At 47.2% G+C, this 21,736-nt stretch overlaps 1 protein-coding gene across 4 annotated transcripts in view; it reads left to right on the top strand.

Moving 5' to 3' along the window:
• The window catches only part of PRDM11 (PR/SET domain 11), an 81,221-nt gene that overhangs the window by 35,333 nt on the left and 24,152 nt on the right, over positions 1–21,736 (top strand). For all 4 annotated transcript variants that reach the window (XR_009187574.2, XM_058305487.1, XM_058305488.2 and 1 more), the window contains exon 5: positions 16,871–16,938. Coding sequence is in view for 3 of the 4 variants with exons in the window: in XM_058305487.1 (XP_058161470.1) it covers positions 16,871–16,938 (68 nt within the window). In the remaining variant the exon portion in view is untranslated. The remainder of the gene's footprint in view (positions 1–16,870; positions 16,939–21,736) is intronic.

The following is a 21,736-nucleotide window of genomic DNA, read 5'->3' as shown; positions in this document are numbered from 1 at the left end:
CATAACTGTGAATATTTACCGAGCGCTCACTACCTGCTGGGCGCTGTGCTCAGTGCTGTATTCCCATTTGATCCTAACCGCGCCCCTGTGAGGGAGGTGATAGTCTATCCATTGCACAGCTGAGGACGCTGAGGCCTGGAGAGGAGGAGTCATTTTGTGCAAAACTGACCGGGTAGTGAGGAGCTGAGCGTGGGTTCAGGTGCTGCAGCCTGCCTCCAGAACCCTGGCCCTCGGTCCTCATCTTCTCCCTCACCTGTCCCACCTGTCCCCACCTCCTTGCCTTGGTTCTACCCGCCCTGCCTGCTCAGCGTAAGTTCCCTCGGTCTCCCTGGAGCTTTGTATGCACAGAAAGTTGTTCCTCTTGTGCACTGGGGTGAGGGCCTGGGTCTGTGGACCAAACGGCCATTTCCAGTCTGCATTCCTCCTTCTTGTGCTGGCCTCCCTAGTGGGAGTCGTGTCCTCACTTCTGGCTGTTTAGAGAAGAAATGCCCCTTCTTCTGCTTTCTCATCTAACTGGAAATGCAAACTCCCAACATCACCGCCAAGGTCTCCCAGGTGCCCTCTGCGGTGCAGGCCAGAGACGCCATGAGCTTGAGGTACCTGTGGGTGCTCTGCAGCCGGATGGTCTGATAAAGGGGTAGAGGAGAGAGGAGGCGAGTATAGTGTTGCTATTTCAGTTTCTCACTTACGCCCCATTGTGTTCCAGAAAGGATTTAGGGCAGCCTAGCAGGATACATAAAATATAACAGAATTGCCAATTAAAAGTGGGAGCAAGGGAAGAAAGGAAAACAAGGGTGGAAACCCTAAATGGAGCCAGGAATGAGGCTAAACACGCACATTTAGCCACACGGGGTCCAATTCTGGCAGCCGCTGGGCAAAGGGGAGCTGGTGAGCCACCAGTGCCTTCTGGCCCTAACATGAGGCGGCAGCCCTTCTGGGTGCTGGGACTGGGCAGGAGGACACTGTGGTGAGAGGGCTGGACCCCTGTCCATCAGCCTCCTACTTTCTGGGGAGAAGCGGATGTGAAATGGTGTTTCAGTGTTTTCCATTGCAGCTTCCATCATAAAACAGGGATTTATTTTAAAACTTGAAACTGGAGGTGCAAAAGCTCGTGGCACACCCTCCAGAAGAGTCTGAGACCCGAGTGAGTGTGGCAGATGGAGGTATAAGCAGACAATTGCAGCACCGGGAGATGTGAACCAGAGTAGGCAGGTTTTACTCATTTGGGGGTAGCACAGAGCTGGGAGGAATAATGAGCTCGTCCAGGAAGGTTTCACAAAAGAAGGGGCAGTTGAGACAACCCGGGCATGCGTGTGCATGTATGTGTGTGTGCACATGCCTTTCATGCTTGGTGAATTTCTATAAACTCTTTATTTTGAAAATTTCCAAATCTGTAGAAGAGATTTGTAAGAATAGTATAAAGAACACTCACACACCCTGCATCTAGATGCACCTGTTGCTAACATTTTACCGAATTTGCTTTATAGTTCTCTCTATACACCTGCATGTGTACATACACACACACACTCATGGCCTTTTTTGTTTTCTTGATGAACTGTTTGAGATATAGTTGCAGACATGCTACTTTACCTCTTAATACTTCAGCCTGTGTCTCCTAAGGACAAGGTGTCCTCTTGTACCTGGGGTCAGCAAAAGGTCCACCTGGTAAATATTTTTGCACTGGGGGCCATACACTCCACACTGCGAACACTCGACTCTGCTATTGTAACGTGAAAGAAGCTGTAGACAACACAGACGTGCGTGAGTGTGGCTGTGTTCCAATAAAACCTTATGAACACTGAAATTTGAATTTCATATAATTTCCAAATGTCACAAAGTACTCCTTTTTTTTCCCCAATCAATAAAAATGTAAAACCATACTTAGCTCATGGGCTGCATAAAAACAAATAAGGAGCTGGATTTGACCTGTGGGGGTGGTTTGCTGTCCCTTGTCCTCTATAACCACAATATAAAATATTTTATAAAATATGTAATATATATTTTATATTATATATAAATGTTCAGGAAATTGAACATGGACACAGTACTATCTCATCTGTAGTCCATATTCCTAGACATCCTCAGTTGATATCTCAGTAAAGATCTTCTCTGGGGGAAATAAAGTTCTTTTTGGTTTTTCCCCCATCCAGGACCTACTCAAGTGTACAGTTTGCTTGTAGTTGTCATGTCTTTTTTGTCTCCTTTGTTTTACAGCTGGTTGCCCACACTGGTTTGTTTTTTTTTTTCACTTTCATGATAGCAACGCTTTTGAAAGGTCCAGGAGAATTGTTTGCAGAACATTCCACAGCTTGGATTTGTCTGACTGTATCCTTATGTTAGATTCAGATTATGCGTTTTTAGCACAGATATTGTTGTGCCTTTCTCATTATATGGTATCGGGAGGCATATAACGTCAGTTTGTCTTGCTATTGGTAATGTTAGGTTAGTTAAGGTGGTATATAGGGCATTTCTCCATATCTTATTCCCTCTAAATCTTTCAGCCAACAGTTTTAGCAACTGCTGATGAGTCTTGCCTCAATCAAGTATTATTTGTGGTTTAAAATGATTTTTCTGTTTCTTCTAATCTTTTCTACATTTATTACTTAAAATTCTTCTGTGAACAAAAGGACTCAGCCTTCTCCCTATCCTATCCACCTTAAAATGCCTTTACATATCAATATAGACGCATGAATTCTTATTCAATGTGCTATAGTCTTTTTGTGCATTATTTATTTCGATCTTTAGATTTGGCCAGTGGGAGCCCTTTTAGATGGGCTCTTTGCCCTTTTGACACATCCCCCATCATTATTTGAGTACGTTCTTACTTTCTGACACAAAAATACATTTTAGACTCACTTTTCCTGCCCTGGCTCTGCCATCATCAATCTCTCTTAGGAGCTCTTATTCATTTTAGTTAGAAATGGCATTTAGAACCCAAGATCTCTGGGTACTAGGTGTGCACATTGTTACTGGGATATCTTTGCTTCCAGGCCTGATTTAGGTTTTGAGGGATGCGTTAAGGTGAGTGGCCTATAGAATCAGGAACTTGGGGAACAAAGTGTCCCAGGCAGAGAGCACGACATGTCCAAAGGCCCAGGGGCACATGTGTGATGTTGAGGTGGGGATGGTAATAGAGTATGGCGGAAGTGCAGAGTGTGCTTAAAGGACAACATGGATGATGATGATAGAAAAATCCACTCTTCTCAGATTCTAAGATGCTGTGGATTCACTATCAACTTTTCCAGGAGTCAGAAAGTACACTTCATGAAGGAGGGTTGTATGGGAATTCTACACATGTGCATGATTGTTTTGTAGGTTCACAACTTCTATAATAAAAATATACTTAAAGGAATAAAAATAGGGTGGGTTGGGAGGAAAATATACCAAATGTAAGATACAGACTATATTTAGTAGTAAGAGTTTGATGATTTTCTTTCATAATTTGAAACAAATATCTCACAACATTGCACATGGGACCCCTGTATGATGTTATGCACATTTTTTTGGTAAGTTCACAACTTTCACTATACACTTATTGTTTATGTATGTTCATGTATGAATGATATACTTCAATAAAATTTTTTAAAATGCACCTCAATCATTCCTCGTAATATCAGAAGTATTAATTAGGCTCAGTTTGTATAGTTGTTTAATATATGCTGTTAGTATGGTTACTGAATCACAAATCAAACAGATGTCCTCCAAAGAAGATCTTATGCCAGTGAACCCATTACGGCTGGAACTGAGTTTATAAATTCTCAAAATCTATTAATTCTGCAATAGAAGTTGATCATTAGAAACTGTTCTGAACTGGCCCATATTTCATCGATTTTTAGATGGTCTTTAAGGCCGGGTTTACCCTCTGTTGATAGGCACTTGGGTCCAGAACCGAGCCATTCTCAGGGAATTTTGTGCTTAATATCAAAACCAGCTCCTAACTTGACTTCCTACACTCTTGGGCTCCTTAGCACACTCTTCTGCTGTTGCCTTTTGTGGTGGCTTTTAGTAGTCAAGTCCCAGTGTTACAATAATTTTATTTTAATGTTTCTTAAAAGGTATAAACATAAAGCTAGATAAGTACAAATTTCTTATGTATAGCATTTAAACTATAAAACCCAAACAAATTTACAAATATAAAATAAACAGAGCTACAAAAACTAAGATAATTTCAGTTAAAATAAATTTAATGTGATGGATGATGTTGTTTTACTGAAAATAATTTCTGTTGGGAAGGTAAACATGGTAGTGACTATGAAGATGCAGCATCTTTGGTGTTTTTTGCACGTGCCCTATCATATCTTTATTTCTCCACTGTTTTTGTCTATATGAAATCCTGGGAAAGCCTTTATTAGTGCAATTGTCACAGTGCCTGTTGAACTTGTCTTGGCCAGAATGTATTATTCTTTTTTCATTATTTCATAACAAATGTAGTAATTGGTGGTGTATCAGTCTCAGTTACCGCGACATAGACCAGGGGTCTGGCAAACTTTTTCCATAAAGGGCCAGATAACCAATATTTTTGATTTGAGGGCCATGAGGTCTCTGCCACAACTACTCAATCCTACTGTTTGGCACAAAAGCAGCCATAGGTAATTGTAATTGAGTGTGGCATGCGCCAATAAAACTTTATCTATGGATACTGGAATTTGAATTTCATATTATTTTCACGCAACCAAATATTATTCTTTTAATTTATCTTCAGTCATTTAAAAATGTAAAAACCTTACTTGACTGGCAGGCAGGGCATAAAAAAGCGTTGGGCTGGACATAACCGCAGACTGTGATTTGCTGACTGCTGGCACAGACCGGCAGTGTTCTCACTCGTGTCTGCTGTCTGCTGTCCGTCCTTCCTGCTGTTTGACTGCGGTTGGGCTGCTTGAGGCTGGGCTGCTCCAGGGGTTTGTTCTGGGTCCCAGACTGGAGGGGCAGGAGCTCTCTGGGGAATCACTTCCGGTGATGAGGGCAGAGGTCCCAGAGGGCAAGCCCATCCTCTCAAGCACGTCCACGGCTGTGCCTGCATCATATGTGTTAACAGTCCATTGGCCAAGCGAGTCACAGGGCTGAGCCCAGTCGAGGAGTGAGCAAGCCCAGGCTACCTCTAAAGCAGAGTCTGGTGCAACGTCCCCTGGAGAAGGGTGATAGGGAGGGGAGGAGGACTAGGGCCAAGAATTCAGTCTATCATAGGTGGCAAGATGGGTGTGGAAATCTCATGGTGATTCCCTTATTTTGATTTTTTTTTAAAAATGAAAATAAAAAAACATTGAATTAAAGATTCTTAGAACTTTCAGATCTTGAGACTATGTCCCATAACCCTAGTTTTGAGAAACCCTGATTTCTAGTAAACTTCCCAGCTTTGGCCAAACGGCATTTGGGATTTCCTGGCACTTGAAAGTTTCTTACAGCAGAGGTCATGTCTGATCTGCACCCCCTGAGCCTAGCTCGGTCAGCACCCAAGCCCAGTGGGTCCTCTGTAAATGCTGGTTAGGGTTGGTAGGCAATGAGAGTAATAATGATGATAATGTCATGGTAATAATAACTAGCTGCCGTGCTAAATGATATGTATGTATTAACTCTTGGTTAATATTGGATAGATATTACTCTCTCCTTACGGATTGAGAAACTGAGGGCTTCAAAAGCCAAGCTAATTATTAAGGCTACACCGTTAGTTGTGGGGCCAGGGGTTCAAACCAAAGCTCACGCTGGTAGCCTCCAAGCCCCACGTGCTAAGAGTGTCCACGAGCCCACGAGACATCGCCTTGGTCCTGTTCCCACTCTCGCCTCAACCTCCTGTGCCTTGGGGGAATGCTTTCAAGCATATGGTGTACAGTGGTTTCCCTTTCCTTGCCTGGTTGCTGCTGATGAATATGTGGCAGCTTTTGTTTATTCCTCTGCTTTTTTTCTGACAACGGCTTATTCATTTCACTGGTTCAGGGCCGCCCATGATGGTTGTGCAGGTTGTAAACTGAACAGCTCCGGGGGTGCTTTTCACGCCAGCCCTGTCAACCGCTCCCATCTACCATATTAACAGGGGAAACTCCCTCCGATATGCAGCATGGTACTTTTTTTTTTAAGATTTATTTATTTATTACCCCTCCCCCTATTCATTTGCTCTCGCTGTCTGGTCTGTGTCCATTCACTGGGTGCTCTCTGTGTCTGCTCATCTTCTCTTTAGGAGGTACCGGGAACTGAACCTGGAACCTCCCATATGGGAGAGAGGTGCTCAGTCGCTTGAGCCACCTCAGCTTCTGCAGCATGGTATTTAGTTTGTCTCTCCCTGATTTCTCCCCAGCCCCAGGCCCATTCCCCTTTGCAGTTTTACTGCCTTGCTAATGGGCAGATTGTCCTGCATCTCTCCCACCCCTGCCCCAAGACCCTTCATTCAAGGGTTAACTAAGAGACAGGATCCAGGCCACTTCCTTGAGGCTCCTCCTCAAGGTCCTGTCCTCCTCAAGGTCCTGTCCAAGGGCCCATTCCGTGGGCTTCAGAATTTTCTTTGCTTTCTCCTACAACCAGATTCATTCACAAGAAGAGTAAGGCCTTGGATGGCCAGAGAAGTGGGTAGTTGGTCCTGAAGGTGGTTCAACAGGCTGAGTGGCCTTTACAAGGCAGTGTGCCTTTGGGCAAGTCATTTCTCTCCAGGTTCCAGTTTTCTCATCTGTAAGTGTGGGGCCCACCACTGCGGCTTGTTGGGAATGCTAATGCTTGCCGCCTGTGTGGCTCAGAGCAGGTGCTGAGGGGATTATGGCCAGTTTCATTATTCCCTGTTACTCCACATGGGTTTCAGGAAAGGCTGGTGTCAGGGGTGAAATCAAAGCATTGAAAGCACTGTTGTGGGATTTGGAATTGTACGTAAACACGCCTCAGTTCACAGGTCTCCAGGGCCCTTTTGAAATTTGATTAACAGTAGTAATTCCCTTATCAGTTAAATTAGGGCTAGGGGTTAGATCTGTGACTCTTGAGCTTTTTAAAGTCACCTAGGAAGTGATACTCACATGCCAGTATTCCCAAAATGCTGCATGTATTTTAAGGGCTATCCCCCTGAAGCCCAGCTGTGGACACCAGGTGAGGAACCCAGGGCCTAGATAATCGCAGAGGCCCCTTCCGGCACCGTGCTTGTCACTCCAGAGGGCTGCAGAGGCCGGAGTTCAAGTTCAGGCCCGCCTCTTTACCTCCGTGGGTCTCGATTTGCATGGCTGGGAAGTGCCTAGAGAAGAAAGGTGATGCGTGAAAGCACCTTATCAACTGGAAACAGCTCCAGAAGACATTTTTGTTACCCTTAGCTCTAAGAGGAGGCTCAGGGCTGAAAATCTGAATGCATTATGGATTCAGTGGGTTCCTGCAAAGTGGCAAGGAAACTGGGGTTTTGAAAACCCTTTCTCTGCAGCCTCCACTTCTGGCCCCATTTAGAGAAGCCCAGTGGTGAATCCTCCATTGCAGCCGACGTTCAGCTGCCAAGCACATCTCCCCCCTATGAGAGCACCAATGTCCACATAGCGGATTAGCTCAAACCAGAGGCAAAGCTGAAAGGTCAGAGAGTGCGCTGGAACATACCTGGCAGGTGATTCTGACGGAGTCATGAGGGGGAGCTGGGGGGCAGTGGGCCATGCCCGTCACTCTACAGAGCGGTTAAGAGCATGGGTTGTGCATTCAGAGGCCCAAATTGAACCCCAGCTTCCCTGCTTATTTCCTTTGCAACCTCGAGTGAGTTACCAAATGGTGCTAATCCTCAGTTTCCTCATCTGTAAACTGGGAATAATAAGCGTAGCTACTTCCTAGGGTTGTGAGAATCCACGAGAGTGTATCAGAGTGCTTGCACAGGGACCTGCAGAGAACTTGCTCCGTGAGCCGCAGCTGTTGATGGTGTTTTATTATTGTTGTCTTTAGTAATTATTACCAGGGTCAGAAAGAGGGTTCTGGTTTACATGGACCATGCTTGACCCAAAGGGCCTTAACTCCTGCTTTCATATTATTTTCTGAGGCTCCGTCCACATTCAGTCATACAATCTTAGTTTTCGACAGCATTTAGAGGCCATTTAGGACATATTAGTATTTCCACTCAGTGGGTTTGGGGATTGAGTCATGTCCCCCGCAAAAGGCATGCTCTGGTCCCACCCCTGTTCCTGTGGGTGTGAACCCCTGCGTACGTAGGACTTGAAGATGCACCCCAGCAGCATGAGGGTGGCCATGGCTGAAATCCTTATCAGCAAAGGAAATTGGACACAGAAAGAGAAGCCACGGGAGCAGCCAGGAGCTGGAAGTTAACAGAACCTGCTAGAGAGAGAGCTGCTGCCCCGTGCATTGCCATGTGACAGACAAACCGAAGACCCCCGAGGACGGCTGGCCAGCCCGAAGGTCCTGGCCCTGGGAAGAGGCAAGCCTTCTCACCCTGAAACCGTGAGCCAATACATTCCTGTGTTTAAGCCACCCCATTGTATGGGATTTGTTTTAGCAGCCAGAAAGCTAAAGCAGTGGGGAAATCTTTTCTTCAACCTTTCTGACAGCAGACCATCCACTTACTGCTTAAATACTCCCAGTGACAAGAAGCTCACTACTTGACAAGGCAGCCTGTCTTACTGTAGGACGGTTCTACTCGTTAGAGAGCAGTTCCCCATGCTGTGAGCAAGTACCGGCCGACCCTGCTCCTTTTTCTCTGGTCTCTTCTTCAGACTAAGTCTCTTTCTTCCTTGCCTTTTTCTTTTCTTTTTTATCTTTGAATGTAGTTATATATATACAACTCAAAATTTCCCATTTAACCATTTTCAAATTTACAATTCAGGGGTATTAGTTCATCCAAAGCATTGTACTACCATCATCAATATCCATTCCCCAAACTTTTTTGACACCTCCCACAGAAGCCCCCCCAAGTCTCTTGGGAATTCCTTGGGTGGCATGGTGGTGATCCCTGCCCGTGCTGCTCGCCCTTCTCTGATTCAGGCAAGCTTATCAAATTCCTCGTCACATCTCAGGGCTCAGACCTCCAGGGCTGGTCTAAGAGGTCCCAGGTGTGGAGGGGCCGAGGCAGGGGCGTCAGGAGAGGGGGGGATGCCTGGAGACCAGCCCTCTGGGGGTCAGTCCCGGGCATCTGGCTGGCCGGCTCTTCCTGCGCCTGTCCCAGCCCCGGGGCTGGAGGTTTGCAACCCGCTGTCCACTCAGGGCGGCACGGGCTCACCACCAGTGTATACCGTGTACGGTCTCTGGGGGGCCCTGCCTGGAACTCCGCTGCCTCCTCTTGTGCCGGGCCGTAGTTCAGATCGCACATCCCCGGGGGACCACCGACTGACCTCCAAGTACAGGCTCCGGCTCCGAGTGCGCGTGACCCTGCGCCACCCCCACCACAGCACTGACCGCCTGCTCTCACGGGGTGTCTCTTCTTATCCCCCTGGCTGTGAGCTTGTGAGAGCAAGTCCTCGTCTACCCGGCTCACCGTGTTATACCCAGAGCCTGTCGCCACAGCCACTCCCTCGGTGGTATTAGTTAGAATGAATGAAGGGCTAAAGGAGTAAATCCTTCGGATAAATGAATAGCTGCTTGGCTTGAGGTGGGAAAGAAATGTCTCTTAGGAAACCCCCAGATTTGAACCCAGCCACAGAGATCTTGAGGTGCTCTGTGTCCCTCTCAGCTCCTGTCCACGCCTCTCTGACCCAGCTAAAGCTGCGAAAAGTCCGATTATAACAACGCCTTGGGGACCCACAGGCCTCTCCCAGCATCAATAGCTAGCATCGAATCCCTTTATTAATAATCTCGATCATGATCACGTGCTGACAGTGCTTTGATCGGGTACCATCCACAACAGTCGTCACGGCAGGGCTGCAAGGTTGGGTTTCACTCCATGTTATAGATGAGGACACTGAGGCATGGCCAGTTGAAGTCCCCTGCTGAAGGCCACTCAGCTTGTAAGGCTGAAGCTGAGGTTCTACCTCTCAGTTTCCTAGGTCCCTGATAACAAAGTCCCACAAATTCGGTGGCTCAAAACAACAGAAATTTATTATATCACAGTTCTGGAGGCTGGAAGTTCAAGATCAAGGTGACACGGGGCAGCGGTCCCTCTGGAACCGCAGGGGAGAATCCTTCCTTGCCTCCGCTGGCTTCTGGGGCTTGCTGGCAATCCTGTTGTTCCTTCGCTCGTAGCTGTAGCATTTCAGCCTTGCCTCTGTTGTCCCTGGTGGCCTCCCCATGGCACAGAGAGTGCCTCTTCTCTCCTCATAGGTCATACTACTCTAGTAGAACCTCATTTTAACGTAATTAATTCCACCTTCAATGACTCTATCTCCAAATAAGGTCACATTCACAGGCACCAGGCATTAGGACTTCAGAACATCATTTTTGAGGGGACACGATTCAACCTTACCCAATTCTTTTGGCTCTACAGCCCTTGTCACTAGGTGCTCCTCAGCTGGGTGCAAGTCCAGGGATGCTTCTCCTCTCACCCAGAGGCTCCCTATCAAAAGGGAAGAGAGAGGAGCAATCAGAAAAGAAGAACTTAGCACGGTTCAGTTTTTATACAGTGTAGGGCTCTCTCTGAGCCTCCAGGCCATCCTCTAGGCAGACTGCCAGAGGAGGGGAAGGCCACGCTGCATGCTTTCTCTTCCTGTCTTGCTGAGATTTTTTAAAACACAAAAAGTAATACAGTTTCGTAAACACAGATAAAGCCAAACACCTTCCCTCTTCCCTCTTCCTTCCCCTCTAGAAGTAAGCAGAGTTGAGAGTTTGAGATTTTTCTACCAATTTTCTGAGCATTTATAAACATATGCAAGGTGATGTGCTGGTGAAAGTTTAACAACCTGATGGTGTTGGGGCCAGGCGGAGGGGTGGGAAGGATGTGCCAATTTCCATGGTGTAACTACCCCACCATGGCCAATGGCAAGCCACACACATGCGATCACTGAACTTGGAGCTGGGGAGAGATAGGCAGTAACCACTGTCATACAGGACTTCCACTGTATACCTCCAGTAGATGTCTTTAGCCTCAAGATCATAGATAATAGTAAAGTACAGTAAAAGAAGTAGGAGTAGTGAGCTTTGAGTATTTATTACCTTCGTTCTTAATGTAATTAACTGAATATAAATTATATAATTTAATTTTTAACAATGAATTTAACAACTGCTTCACTAAATCTCTGAAAATTTGTCATCTCTTATGTACAAGCTGGCCCTACCACAACACACATTTCCCTTTTAGTAAAATATTAATACTATCTATGTTTTTTCCCTTTTTCTTTAACTTACCTTTTGCTTAAAAGTATGTTCATTCATCCATCCATTTATTCATTCAACTAATATTCTGCCATGAGTATTAGGAACTGGGACCCATCCCAAGTGCTTGGTCTTCTTCAGCTTATCGTCTAGTGAGGCAGAGAGTCAATCACCAAACCAACAGATGGATAAAAACCATTAAGATCAGAAATGCACCTTGAAATTCGAACCTGGCAAGGAAGTACAGGAGGACTTAATAGAGCATGATGTTGGGGCAGGGAGATATGTGGAGGCTGGGGTGGAGAGAGGGAGCACTACTTTAGGTTCAGGTCAGGGGAGGCTGCTTCTGAGGAGGTGACTTAGATGGAAACCTGAAAGATGAGAAGGGGCCAGCCATGCAGCTTCCTGGAAAAAAGGTGCAAAAGGATATCCTCACCTGGATACCACACCTGTAAACTTTACAAATGCGCAAAACAGTTCATCATCTTTGGAAAAACCCGTGTGTGCTAAAAATGGGAAGGATCCCCTCTGGCTTTGAAATGGCGGCTACCCAAGGCGCGTTGGACAGGTAGGCTGGGACCAGGTCAGCGGGCCTTGAAGTCCGCTACAGCAAGCACAGGAGGTATCGTCGGGGGCTTGTGCAGGCGAGTGATGCGATCTGATTTGTGTCTATGAGAGAGGGCTCTAGCTGCTTTGGGGAGACCTGGTCGGGGCTTAAGAGCGGCATCTGGGAGGTTACGTAGGACTCTGGCATTTGTCTAGAAGAGAGCTGGTATTGGCTTCGACCTTGGTGGAGCCCTGAAGAGAGAGGAGCGCAGTTTCCAAATCCAATTTGGAGAACTTGCTGACGGATAGGAGGTGGGGGATTAAGAGAGGAGGACTGAAGCATGGCTTTCTTTTTGAAACCTGAGTGGATGGATGGTGTCAAATACTATGATGGGGAAATGGGAGAGGAGCAGATTTGGGATGGGGCTTGAAGAATTGGGAAATCTTTTTGGCAAGTTAATTTGAGATGCCCGTGAGCTAGCCAAGGAGGGATGTCAAGTGGGCAGTTGGAGATCCCAGCTGGGCTTGAGATGAACCTTTGTGAGGCATGAACGAGTCAAGAGGAGGAGATGTGCTTATCCAGGGAGAGAACGGGTGAGGAAGGTGTGTACGGAGGGGTCAGGGTGCTTCCAGGCCAGACGGCACTGAGCGATCAGGCTTTGAGCCCCACCCTCGCCTTTTCCCCCAGACACCTTGCAGCGTCACACACACAGAGCAGAAACACAGACAGAAACCATAAACGGAGCTGAAAACGAGGCTCATTGGGCCCATGGCAGAGCAGGCAGAGGTAGACTTCAGTTTCATCTCCTGGAGGATAATGTAGAATAAAAGTGCCCCGCGTCAGGTGGAGAAAGGAGCCAAGTTTACTGCTGGAAGTGGAGTAGGGGGAGCGGGGAGAGAGAGACTCCCACGAAAGAGGAACCCTTGGAATAAATCTCCAAAACAAATGAAGAAAACTAATGTTAAAAAAGACAGCCTCCCAAAACTGATGTGAAATGAATTCACTCTAGATAAAACAAAAATAGTATGCTAAAAATGAATTTAAAAAAACAGTTTAGGGTCTATTTTAGGATTAGATTTGACTGTAACTAAAATTCAAAGTAATAGTGACTGAGGAGTTTAGTTCTCTCTCATGTAAACAGTTTAGGGCTATGAGGTGGCTCTGCTCTACTAAATCCTCTATCCTAATGCTAGGTTTATCTTCACAGTCCAGGTTGATAGCTAAAGCTCCAGCCATCACATCTGCATTTTAGGAAGCAGGATGGAGGAAAAGATGAATAAGTTCAAAGAGCATGCACCATCTGCCTTTTCAGGAAGTTTCAGGAAGCTGACAACTTGACTCTTCCACCTACATCTAATTGGTTAGAATTTAGCTAGAAGAGAAGCCAAGAAGTGTATTCTGTATTATAGGCTGCCAGGTGCCCAGTTATAATCCAAAGATTCTTTTCCTATGAATGAAGGAGGTAACAGATAATGTGACCAGCTAATGGGGGACAATTAGTGATTGCAGCCTTAGAAACCTCAAAGAAATAAAGGAAGGAATAACATCCATTAAAAAGTACAAGATAGTGGGATTTTGTTTGTCTGAATTTAAAACATCTGCTCTGCAAAAGACACTGAAGAGAATGAAAGGACAAACAACAAACTGGGGAATATATTTGCAAATCACGTTTCTGATAAAGGACTTACATCCAAAATATTTGGAGATCTCTCAAAATTCAATAATAAGACTCCTTCACTGTTGGTGGGAATGTGGAATGGTGCAGCTCTGTGGAAGACAGTATGGTAGTTCCTCAGGAAGCTAAATATAGAACTGCTGAATGATCTGGCAATCCCTCTACCGGAATATATCCAGAAGAACTGAAAACAGTGACATGAACAGACATTTGCATACCAATATTCATAACAGCATTATTCACAGTTGCCCAATGATGGAAACAACCCAAATGTCTATCAATCAATGAATGAACAAATAAAATGTGGTATGTACAGACAATGGAATACTATGCTGTTGCAAGAAGAAATAAAATTGGGGCATATATGATAACATGGATGAACCTTGACATTATGCTGAGTGAAATATTTGACACAAAAGGACAAATATTGTATGTTCTCACTAATATGAACTAAATATGAAGAATAAACACATGGAGTTAAAACCTGGAGTACAGGTTACTAGGAGACAGGATGAGGCCTGAGAAGGGGCACTGATATTTAATGTATATAGAAGTTTCAGTTACTTTGTGTAAATGTGGAAATGGATGGAATTGATGGTAACACATTATAGTGAGTAGAAATAACACAGCTAGTTTATCAGTGGGGTTGTGGCTGAAAGGGAGATAGTCTAGGGATGTTAATGCCAATTGAAAGACAGCTAGAGAATAATCTAGGGATGGGAATAACAGTGAACTGGGAGGTGGATGAGGATTATGGTTAAAAATACAAATACAAGAATGTTTTCTGAACTAGAACAAATGTATGTCACTGTTACAAGTTGGTAAAAATATGGTGATGCATGGGGAAAATGCTATTAATGTAACTTATGGACTACAGTTAACAGCAATATTATAATAGTCTTGCATCAATGTCAAAGAAGTTACCATAGCAATGGTAAGGGTCAGTAATATGGGGGTATGTGATTTTTTTTTCTTTTGGACTAAGGGAAATGTTAAAAAATTTACTGAGATGATGACTGCACAACTCTCTAATTAAAGTGAGAGCCACTGAGTGTATATTTTGCATACAATGTACCAGGCATGGGACTGTGTAACAGTGAACCACGTGATGGCAGATAAACTGTGATGAATAGTATAAATATGAGTGTGTTATCTCATGAAAAATAACAAATTTACAATCCTAATGCATGGTACAAATAGGGTGTGTATGGAAAAAATATATACCAGATGTGCACTATGGGCCATAGTGGTAATAGTCTGATGATGTTCTTTCATAATCTGTAACAAATGTTCCACAATATTGTAAGGTGTTGGTAGAGGGGTGATGTGTGGGAATTATGCACATTATGCATAATTGTTTTGTAAGCTCACAATTTCTCTAATAAAAATATATATTTAAATAACTCAATTTTAAGAAAATAAACAACCCAATTTAAAATTTAGGCAAAAGATTTGAACAGGAACTTAATCAAAGATAAATATATAGCAAATTAACACATGAAAAGATCCTCAGCATCATTAGTCATTAGGAAAATGCTCATGAAAACCTTAATGAGCTACCACTCACCTGATAGAATGACTAAAGTGAAACAGATGCTTCATACCAAGTGTTCACAAGCATGTGGATCAGTTGGAACTCACCCTGCTTTTGAGACTATAAAATGGTACAACCACTTTGGAAAAAAGTTTAGCAGGTTCATCAGCGTTTAAACCTGTAATTGCTGTGTGCTCCAGCCGTTCCACTAGTAGGTATTTACACAAAAGAAATTAAAATATATGTCTATATAAAGACTTGTACGTAAATTCTCAGAGCAGCTTTATTCGTAATAGTAAAATAACTAAACACAACCCAAGTGTCCATCAGTCAGTAAATAGAAAAATTAATTGTGTTACATCCAAATAATGGAATACTGCTTACCAATATAAAGTAACTATTGACAAACCCAACAATATGGATGAATCTAAAAATAACTGTGCTAAGTGAAAGAAGCAAAGCATGACTTCTGTGCGACTCCATTTATATAAAAATCTTAGAAAATACAAATTATCCTGTAGTGACAGAAAGTGGGTCACTGGCTGCCTGTGAGAATGGGAGGCATGACTATAGGAGGATTGCAAGGGAGCATGAAGAAACTCTTGGGTTGATGGATATGTTATCTTGATTGTGGTGATGGATGTATATACTTTTGCCAAAACATAGAAAATTGTACATTATATGTCCACTGTACCTCGATAAATTACAGCTTGATAAAGCCACTAGAGAAAGAAAAAGAAGGAACACAACTTTATGAAACAAAAAAGAAGCAGAATGAAAAAAAGAAGATGGATCTGAAAAAGAATCAGTAAAAATTCTGGGAATGAAAAAATATTTAAAAAGTACTCATTGAAAAAATAAGGAAGGAAAGAAAGGTAAAACCTCAATAGGTGAGACAAACTCTGGATTGGACATAGTCAAAGGGAGAATTAGCAAACTGGAAAAGACTTCTGAGAAATTTTCTTAGCCTACTGTCCAGAAGGTAAGAAAAAATAAGAAAGAGTATTTAAAAGACATTGAGAATAGATTGAGCTACTTAAGCATATGTTTAATAGAAATTCTATAGGAAGGGACTGGAGGAAATGACTGAGAAGCAGTATTCAAAAATATAATGAATGAGAATTTTCTAGAATTGAATAAGACACCTAAGTCCTTAGTCTGAAAGTGCTCATTAAGTAACAAGGATGATATAAAAAAGAGTAAATCCCTGCCTTCCAACTAGAGTGAAACTGAAGAAAATCAAGAATAAAGGGAAAGTCTTAAAATTTACCGGAGACAGATTGTTCACAAAATTATGACATAAAATTAACAGCAGGTTGCTTTGGAGCCTACGGCATCTTCAAAGTGCTGAAGGGAAACAAAACTATCCATCTAGAATCCATACCCAGCTGGACTGTGATGCAAGAATGAGAGCAAAAGAAAGGTGTTTTCACAGAGGAGAAAGGCCTGAACCCCAAACCTTGAGACTTGGCGTTTAGGTTGGAGAGAGGAGGAGCCCTTTCAGATCCCATTATGTGCCCAGCCAGGAGTTCTGGCCTCTGTTTTCCCCAGGAACTATAGAGGGATGAAGGAGTAGGTTTAGCTTCTGTGGTTCCATGAGGCTATTGAAAATGCTGCCAGTTGGGCCTGTTTTGGGGATTCCATCAAGACGAGGGGTGAAGGTGGCCTCATCTATCTGCCTCCCAGATCCCTAGAATTCAAAGCCCATGGGAAGAGTTTTTGTTCACCCCCAGTGTCTCTGGGAGAATGGGAGTGGGTGGAAGGGTGGTGGCAGGGATTCCTGCCCCAGCATGGGTAGTAGGCCCTTTTGGGGAGAGGTAGTAGATGGATCCAGGCCCTGAGCTCTGGGATGGGGGGAGGCCAAGGGCTGTGAGAGCCCCCTCTTGGATGGCCCCTTCTAGACTCATTCTCTGTCTTCCAGATTGTGGACAAGAACAACCGCTACAAGTCCATAGATGGATCGGATGAGACTAAAGCCAACTGGATGAGGTGAGTCCTGCTCTCTGCTGATTTCCTGGGAGCCTCTGGAAAGGAGACCAAGTGAGCGTGGTAGAGCCATGGAGCCTCCAGAGGTGGAGGCCCCTGCAGGCCTCGAGACTGCTGTTGGCAGGGTACAGGCTGTATACAGCCCTGGGAGGCCCTCCTGCTTCCCTGCTTCCATCAGCAGCCTCTGAGGAGGGCCTGTGGCTCTGCCAGTGGGCTAGGGGGATTTGTCGGTGTGCCTGGAGGGCCTGGATCCCAGGATCCTGACAGCATCCCTGAGGGAGTCCCGCTGAGCAGGAGCCCCATGGCAGTCGTGAAAGGCTCATCCTGGTGCAGCCCCGTCAGTTATTTAAATGGCCCCCACAGAAGAAGAGGCTTCTGGCTAACTGAGCTTTCAACAGTGGTTTGACCCTGGCCAGTGTTTGGGACAGAAGTTCAGCTCCAGAAGGATCCTTGAAGGCCAGCCAGAGAGCAGGAGGTGGGCACGGGGCCACGCAGAGGGGCTGGGGTCCAGGACGCGGTGCAGTGCTCTCCTGCCGGTGGCGTGCTGATGGCCTGTGCAGCATGCCCAGGGCTCTGCCCTTGGAGTCTGTGGGAGGGCGTGGGGCGTCTGTCCTGCCTGGGACCCGGGAGCTGTGGCTGGGGGTCTGGACGTGGGTTGGGAGGGCAGGCAGACCTCAGATAGCTGGGCCCAGGAGCACAACCGCACTTGGAGTTGGGGCCCTGTGGCATGGGTACAGTTCTCTGACCCACGGTGGGTGGAGGAGTGGTTGTGCTTGGAGGCGAGCACTTAGAGATTGGCCAAACGGACACTTGCTGTCTCTAAACTCCAAGGCTTTCCGAGCATGTGAAGAGAAGTTTTGAGATGGAGAGTCCATGACAAGGTCTCCTGGCCCCTTCCCCGGTGGCCTCACCGCCCAGGGGTGCTCCCCTCTGAGAGCCACCAGTCAGGCTGAGCAGCAGTGTACACTTTCCAGAGCACTTCTGGATCCAGACTCTTATTTGTCGGGGCAGCTGTTCTCATTGCCATTTAGCAGATACAGGTGCAAGGACAGAGAGCTGAACTGGCCCTGGCCTTGTGGTGGGGCCGGTCCTGGGATCCAGGACAAGTCCCCCCGCCATGACCCCCACTCCGCTTTCACGCAGACATTGCCCTGGAAGTGGCTCCGCGAAGGCGGATGGTCGCTCCCAGCTGCCCTCCTCTTCTCCCCTGACCACTGGGCCCAGGTCGGCCCAGGTCGGGCACTGGGCCCCACCCTGCCCACCTGGGGCTCACACCTGCCGCCACAGAAACCACTTTTTTTCTAATACAGTTGTTCGGTTGAGGCACAAGGTGTTATAAGGGCCCAGATGAAGAGGAGGGCCTTTAGAGCTGGGCCTACAGAGGGCAAAACCAAAGAAGTTGGGGCCGAGGTATTCAGAAAGGTTGATGGATGGTGGCACAGATCAGCCGCTGGTCCTGTGCTCCACCTGCTCCCCTGCTTGCTTCTAGGCGAGCAAAGGCACGTGTGTCCTATAGCCAAGCAGACAAGTCCAGTCTGCGGTCAGGCCTTCCTGCACTGTTGCTTCCAAGGCACCCGTACAGCTAATTCTGTCGCACACTCCTACTCAGTCTCTGATCTTTCACCTTGGGCGTGAGGCTTTGCCAAAGCCCTAATGAAGATTCATCATCTGAACTAACGTAGCAATCATCTAGCACCCCGGAGAGTCGCACTTACTGGGGTTGGGGTTGGGCCCAGGGCATTGGTACTTTATAAAGCTCTCTATAGTTGACGTGCTGCTAGTGTGGACAACCACTGCTCTAAACTAATCTACATGCTGCAATGCAAAACTGAGGCCCAGAACAAGGCCAGATCTTGTTCAAGATCATAGTAAGTGGCATCCAGCCTTGAACCCATGGCTCTGAACTTCCAGGCTAGTGTTCTTCTTGCTTATGCATAAGGGAGCAGGTGAAGCCTGGCTTTCCTGGGCCAGTGCAGGCACCAGTGGGGTGGCTTCTGCAACTGCTACCTCACTAGCATGGCATCTGGCCTCTTCCTGCGCCCAGCCCCGTCCTGATCCAAGATGGTGCCTGCATAGCCACAGCTGCCGGCCCTCATTAATGACGCAAGGTGTAGGATGCAGTTTGGTATGTTGCTTTGTTGCCATAGAGATGTCAGGTGAGTCGTATTTACCTGAAGATGCCCCTCTGCTGGTTGTTGGCAGGAGGGGAAAGCCAGTTTATCCTAGTAATCCTCCTTCCCCCTTCATGACTCATCACTTCCATTTATGCAGCGCTTTACGGTTTGCAGACATTTTCACTCACATTGTCATAGCCTGGGCTCTCGAGGATGATCGATTGGAGTTGGTTAGTTTCTTTAAAAAATGAGAAAATGACTCTGGTGGGCTGGGAAGGGAATGGGCACTCACATTTTGAGCATCAACTATGCTAGTTGTTATGTGTTCATTCAACGGGTGGTTCTTAACTGGAGGCTATTTTGCCTCCCAGAGGGCACTGGACAATGGAAACATTTTTGGTAGTCACAACTCAGGGGATGGATGCTACTGGCTTCTAGCACATCGAAGCCAAAGATGCTGAAAAACTTCTACATTGGAAAGGGCAGCACCCCGCCCCCAACAGACAGTCATCTGGCTCCAAATGCCAGTAATGCCAAGGCTGAGAAGCGCTGCATTAAATCCTCCTGGCTGCCCTTGGAGGTGGCACTAGAATTATCATCCTCATTTTGCAGAGGAGGAAGCGGGGTTTGCAGAGGCCGCGTGGCTTACCAAGGAGTCCCAGCCTCTGTTCCAGATCTGGGTCCATAGCCCTTCTCGGCCCCTCCTCAGGCTGGGTAACGGAGTGGCCAGCTCCCCTCTCCCTGTCTCCTGGGCCGTGGTGTTTTGGATTGGTGGGGGTGGGGGTGGGGAGGCAAAAGCTGAAGGACCTTTGTAAAACTGTGGTTTGGGATGCAGACAGCCCTGTCCTGATCCCACAAGGCACCCGGGTAGGGTAGTCACAGCAGGTGGCCTTCATCTCAGAAAAGACTTACGGAGGTTGGGGCTGGGTGTGTCGTTTGTTGCCAAGGAGAGCCTGGGCGAGCTGGGCGCGTGGATTGGACTGTAGATTTTCCTCCTACCCCCGGATTCCTCTCGTGGACAGATCTTTTGGACCTTCTGGCACCTGTTCAAGGGCAGATAGAGCCACATTGTGGAGAAACTGAGTCCCCAAGGCAGAGCAGGTGCCAGGTCAGAGGTGAAGGGCCGCCCTGAGCCGCTTGCCCAGAGCCCCTGCTGCTCTGCGGAGAGAGGCGCCGAGGGCATTTCTGGTCTCCCTCCAGGCGGAACTTTTCCCCCAGTGAGTGCTTTGGGGCTCCTTGCATTTCATCCATGAGCTACCAAAAAGCCCCAACAGCCTACCCACAAAGCGGCTGCTGTCGCAGCTCCAGTGGGAGGGACGCGTTGTGTTTTCCTGCACACACAGGGCATGGGACAGCCCTTAAAAGAGGTAGGGGGTGGAGCAGGGAAGAAGAGGAGGATAGCCACGTGACAGAGAGCTTTTTGTGCCTGCACCCTAGTTAAGAAGGCGGCAGCCCACTGTAAACAGCCAGTCCTCCAAGCCCTTCAGCTATATACAGGCATCACCCTGAAGAAGCTGGCCTAATCCGAACCCCAATAAGGGTCCTTTGTTCCTTTCAGGACTCTAAAGCTCCTTTGTAGCTTTGTAGCACTCGCAGTCTTTCCTCCTGGCTTCCTCCTGGCTAACAACCCTGTGAGGTTGGCGTGGCCGTTATTCCCGTTCCACACGGGGAGAATGAGGTCAGGAAAGGCCCCATGGACGCGGAGCCCTCCCAGCCAGTGGGAGGTACAGCAGGGCCTGAAACCAGAGGTGCTCAGCTCGGAGTCCAGGGCGCCCACCGCATTATGTCTCTCCTTCTGTCCTTGCCCTCTGAGCAGTAGGCGGAAGGGACCTCTCGGTAGGAGGAGGGTGTGGCGGTGGTGTGCCAGCTGCCTCCCCGCTCCCCAGCTGGGGCCGGCAAGTAGGAAGGACGAGGACCACCCACGTTGCCGGTCATTTACCCAATTGTGCTTTGTGGGATATTCAACCCAAGGAACGTGGCACCCCTGGCCGAGCGTAAGAGGAAGCCCAAGTTCTCCAAGGAGGAGCTGGACATTCTGGTCACGGAGGTGACCCACCACGAAGCGGTCCTCTTTGGGAGGGAGACCATGCGGCTGTCCCATGCCGACAGGGACAAGATTTGGGAAGGCATAGCTCGGAAAATCACCTCCGTCAGCCAGGTGCCCCGCTCCGTCAAAGACATCAAGCACAGGTGGGATGACATGAAACGGAGGACCAAGGACAAGCTGGCCTTCATGCAGCAGTCCCTGTCGGGCCCTGGGGCCGGGGGCCGGGCCCCCGCCATCATGCTCACCGCCCACGAGAGGGCCATCGAGTCGGCGCTGCTCACGGCCCGCTCCGGGCACGGCTTCCCGCGGGCCGAGCTGGATGGCACCGACAGCCCATCGAGCAGCTGTGAGTATCGCCTGTCTGCCCGCCCACCCCCCTGCTCCCCAGCCCATTCCTGGGGGTCTCTCCTGGTGATCCCTTCGCTTTTTTCTCCTCTGCCCCACTCTTCTCCCATCCTTCTGCGCCTCTTTCCAATGCCCCTTTTGGTTCATTCTCTCTGGGACATTTCCTGAGCATCTCTCTGCCAGGAGCTGTGTTGGGAGCTGGGAAGGCAGAGCTGTTATGGGACCTCCGCGGGCCCTGCTCTCGGGGAGTTCCTAGGCTCCTGGGCATAGGCACACTTTAATTACATAATTGCAC

The sequence above is a fragment of the Dasypus novemcinctus genome, chromosome 10 (genome assembly GCF_030445035.2).
Source record: "Dasypus novemcinctus isolate mDasNov1 chromosome 10, mDasNov1.1.hap2, whole genome shotgun sequence".
Classification (NCBI taxonomy): domain Eukaryota; kingdom Metazoa; phylum Chordata; class Mammalia; order Cingulata; family Dasypodidae; genus Dasypus; species Dasypus novemcinctus.
Note: the sequence above shows the minus strand (reverse complement) of the source record. Positions and strands in the feature narration are given on the sequence as shown.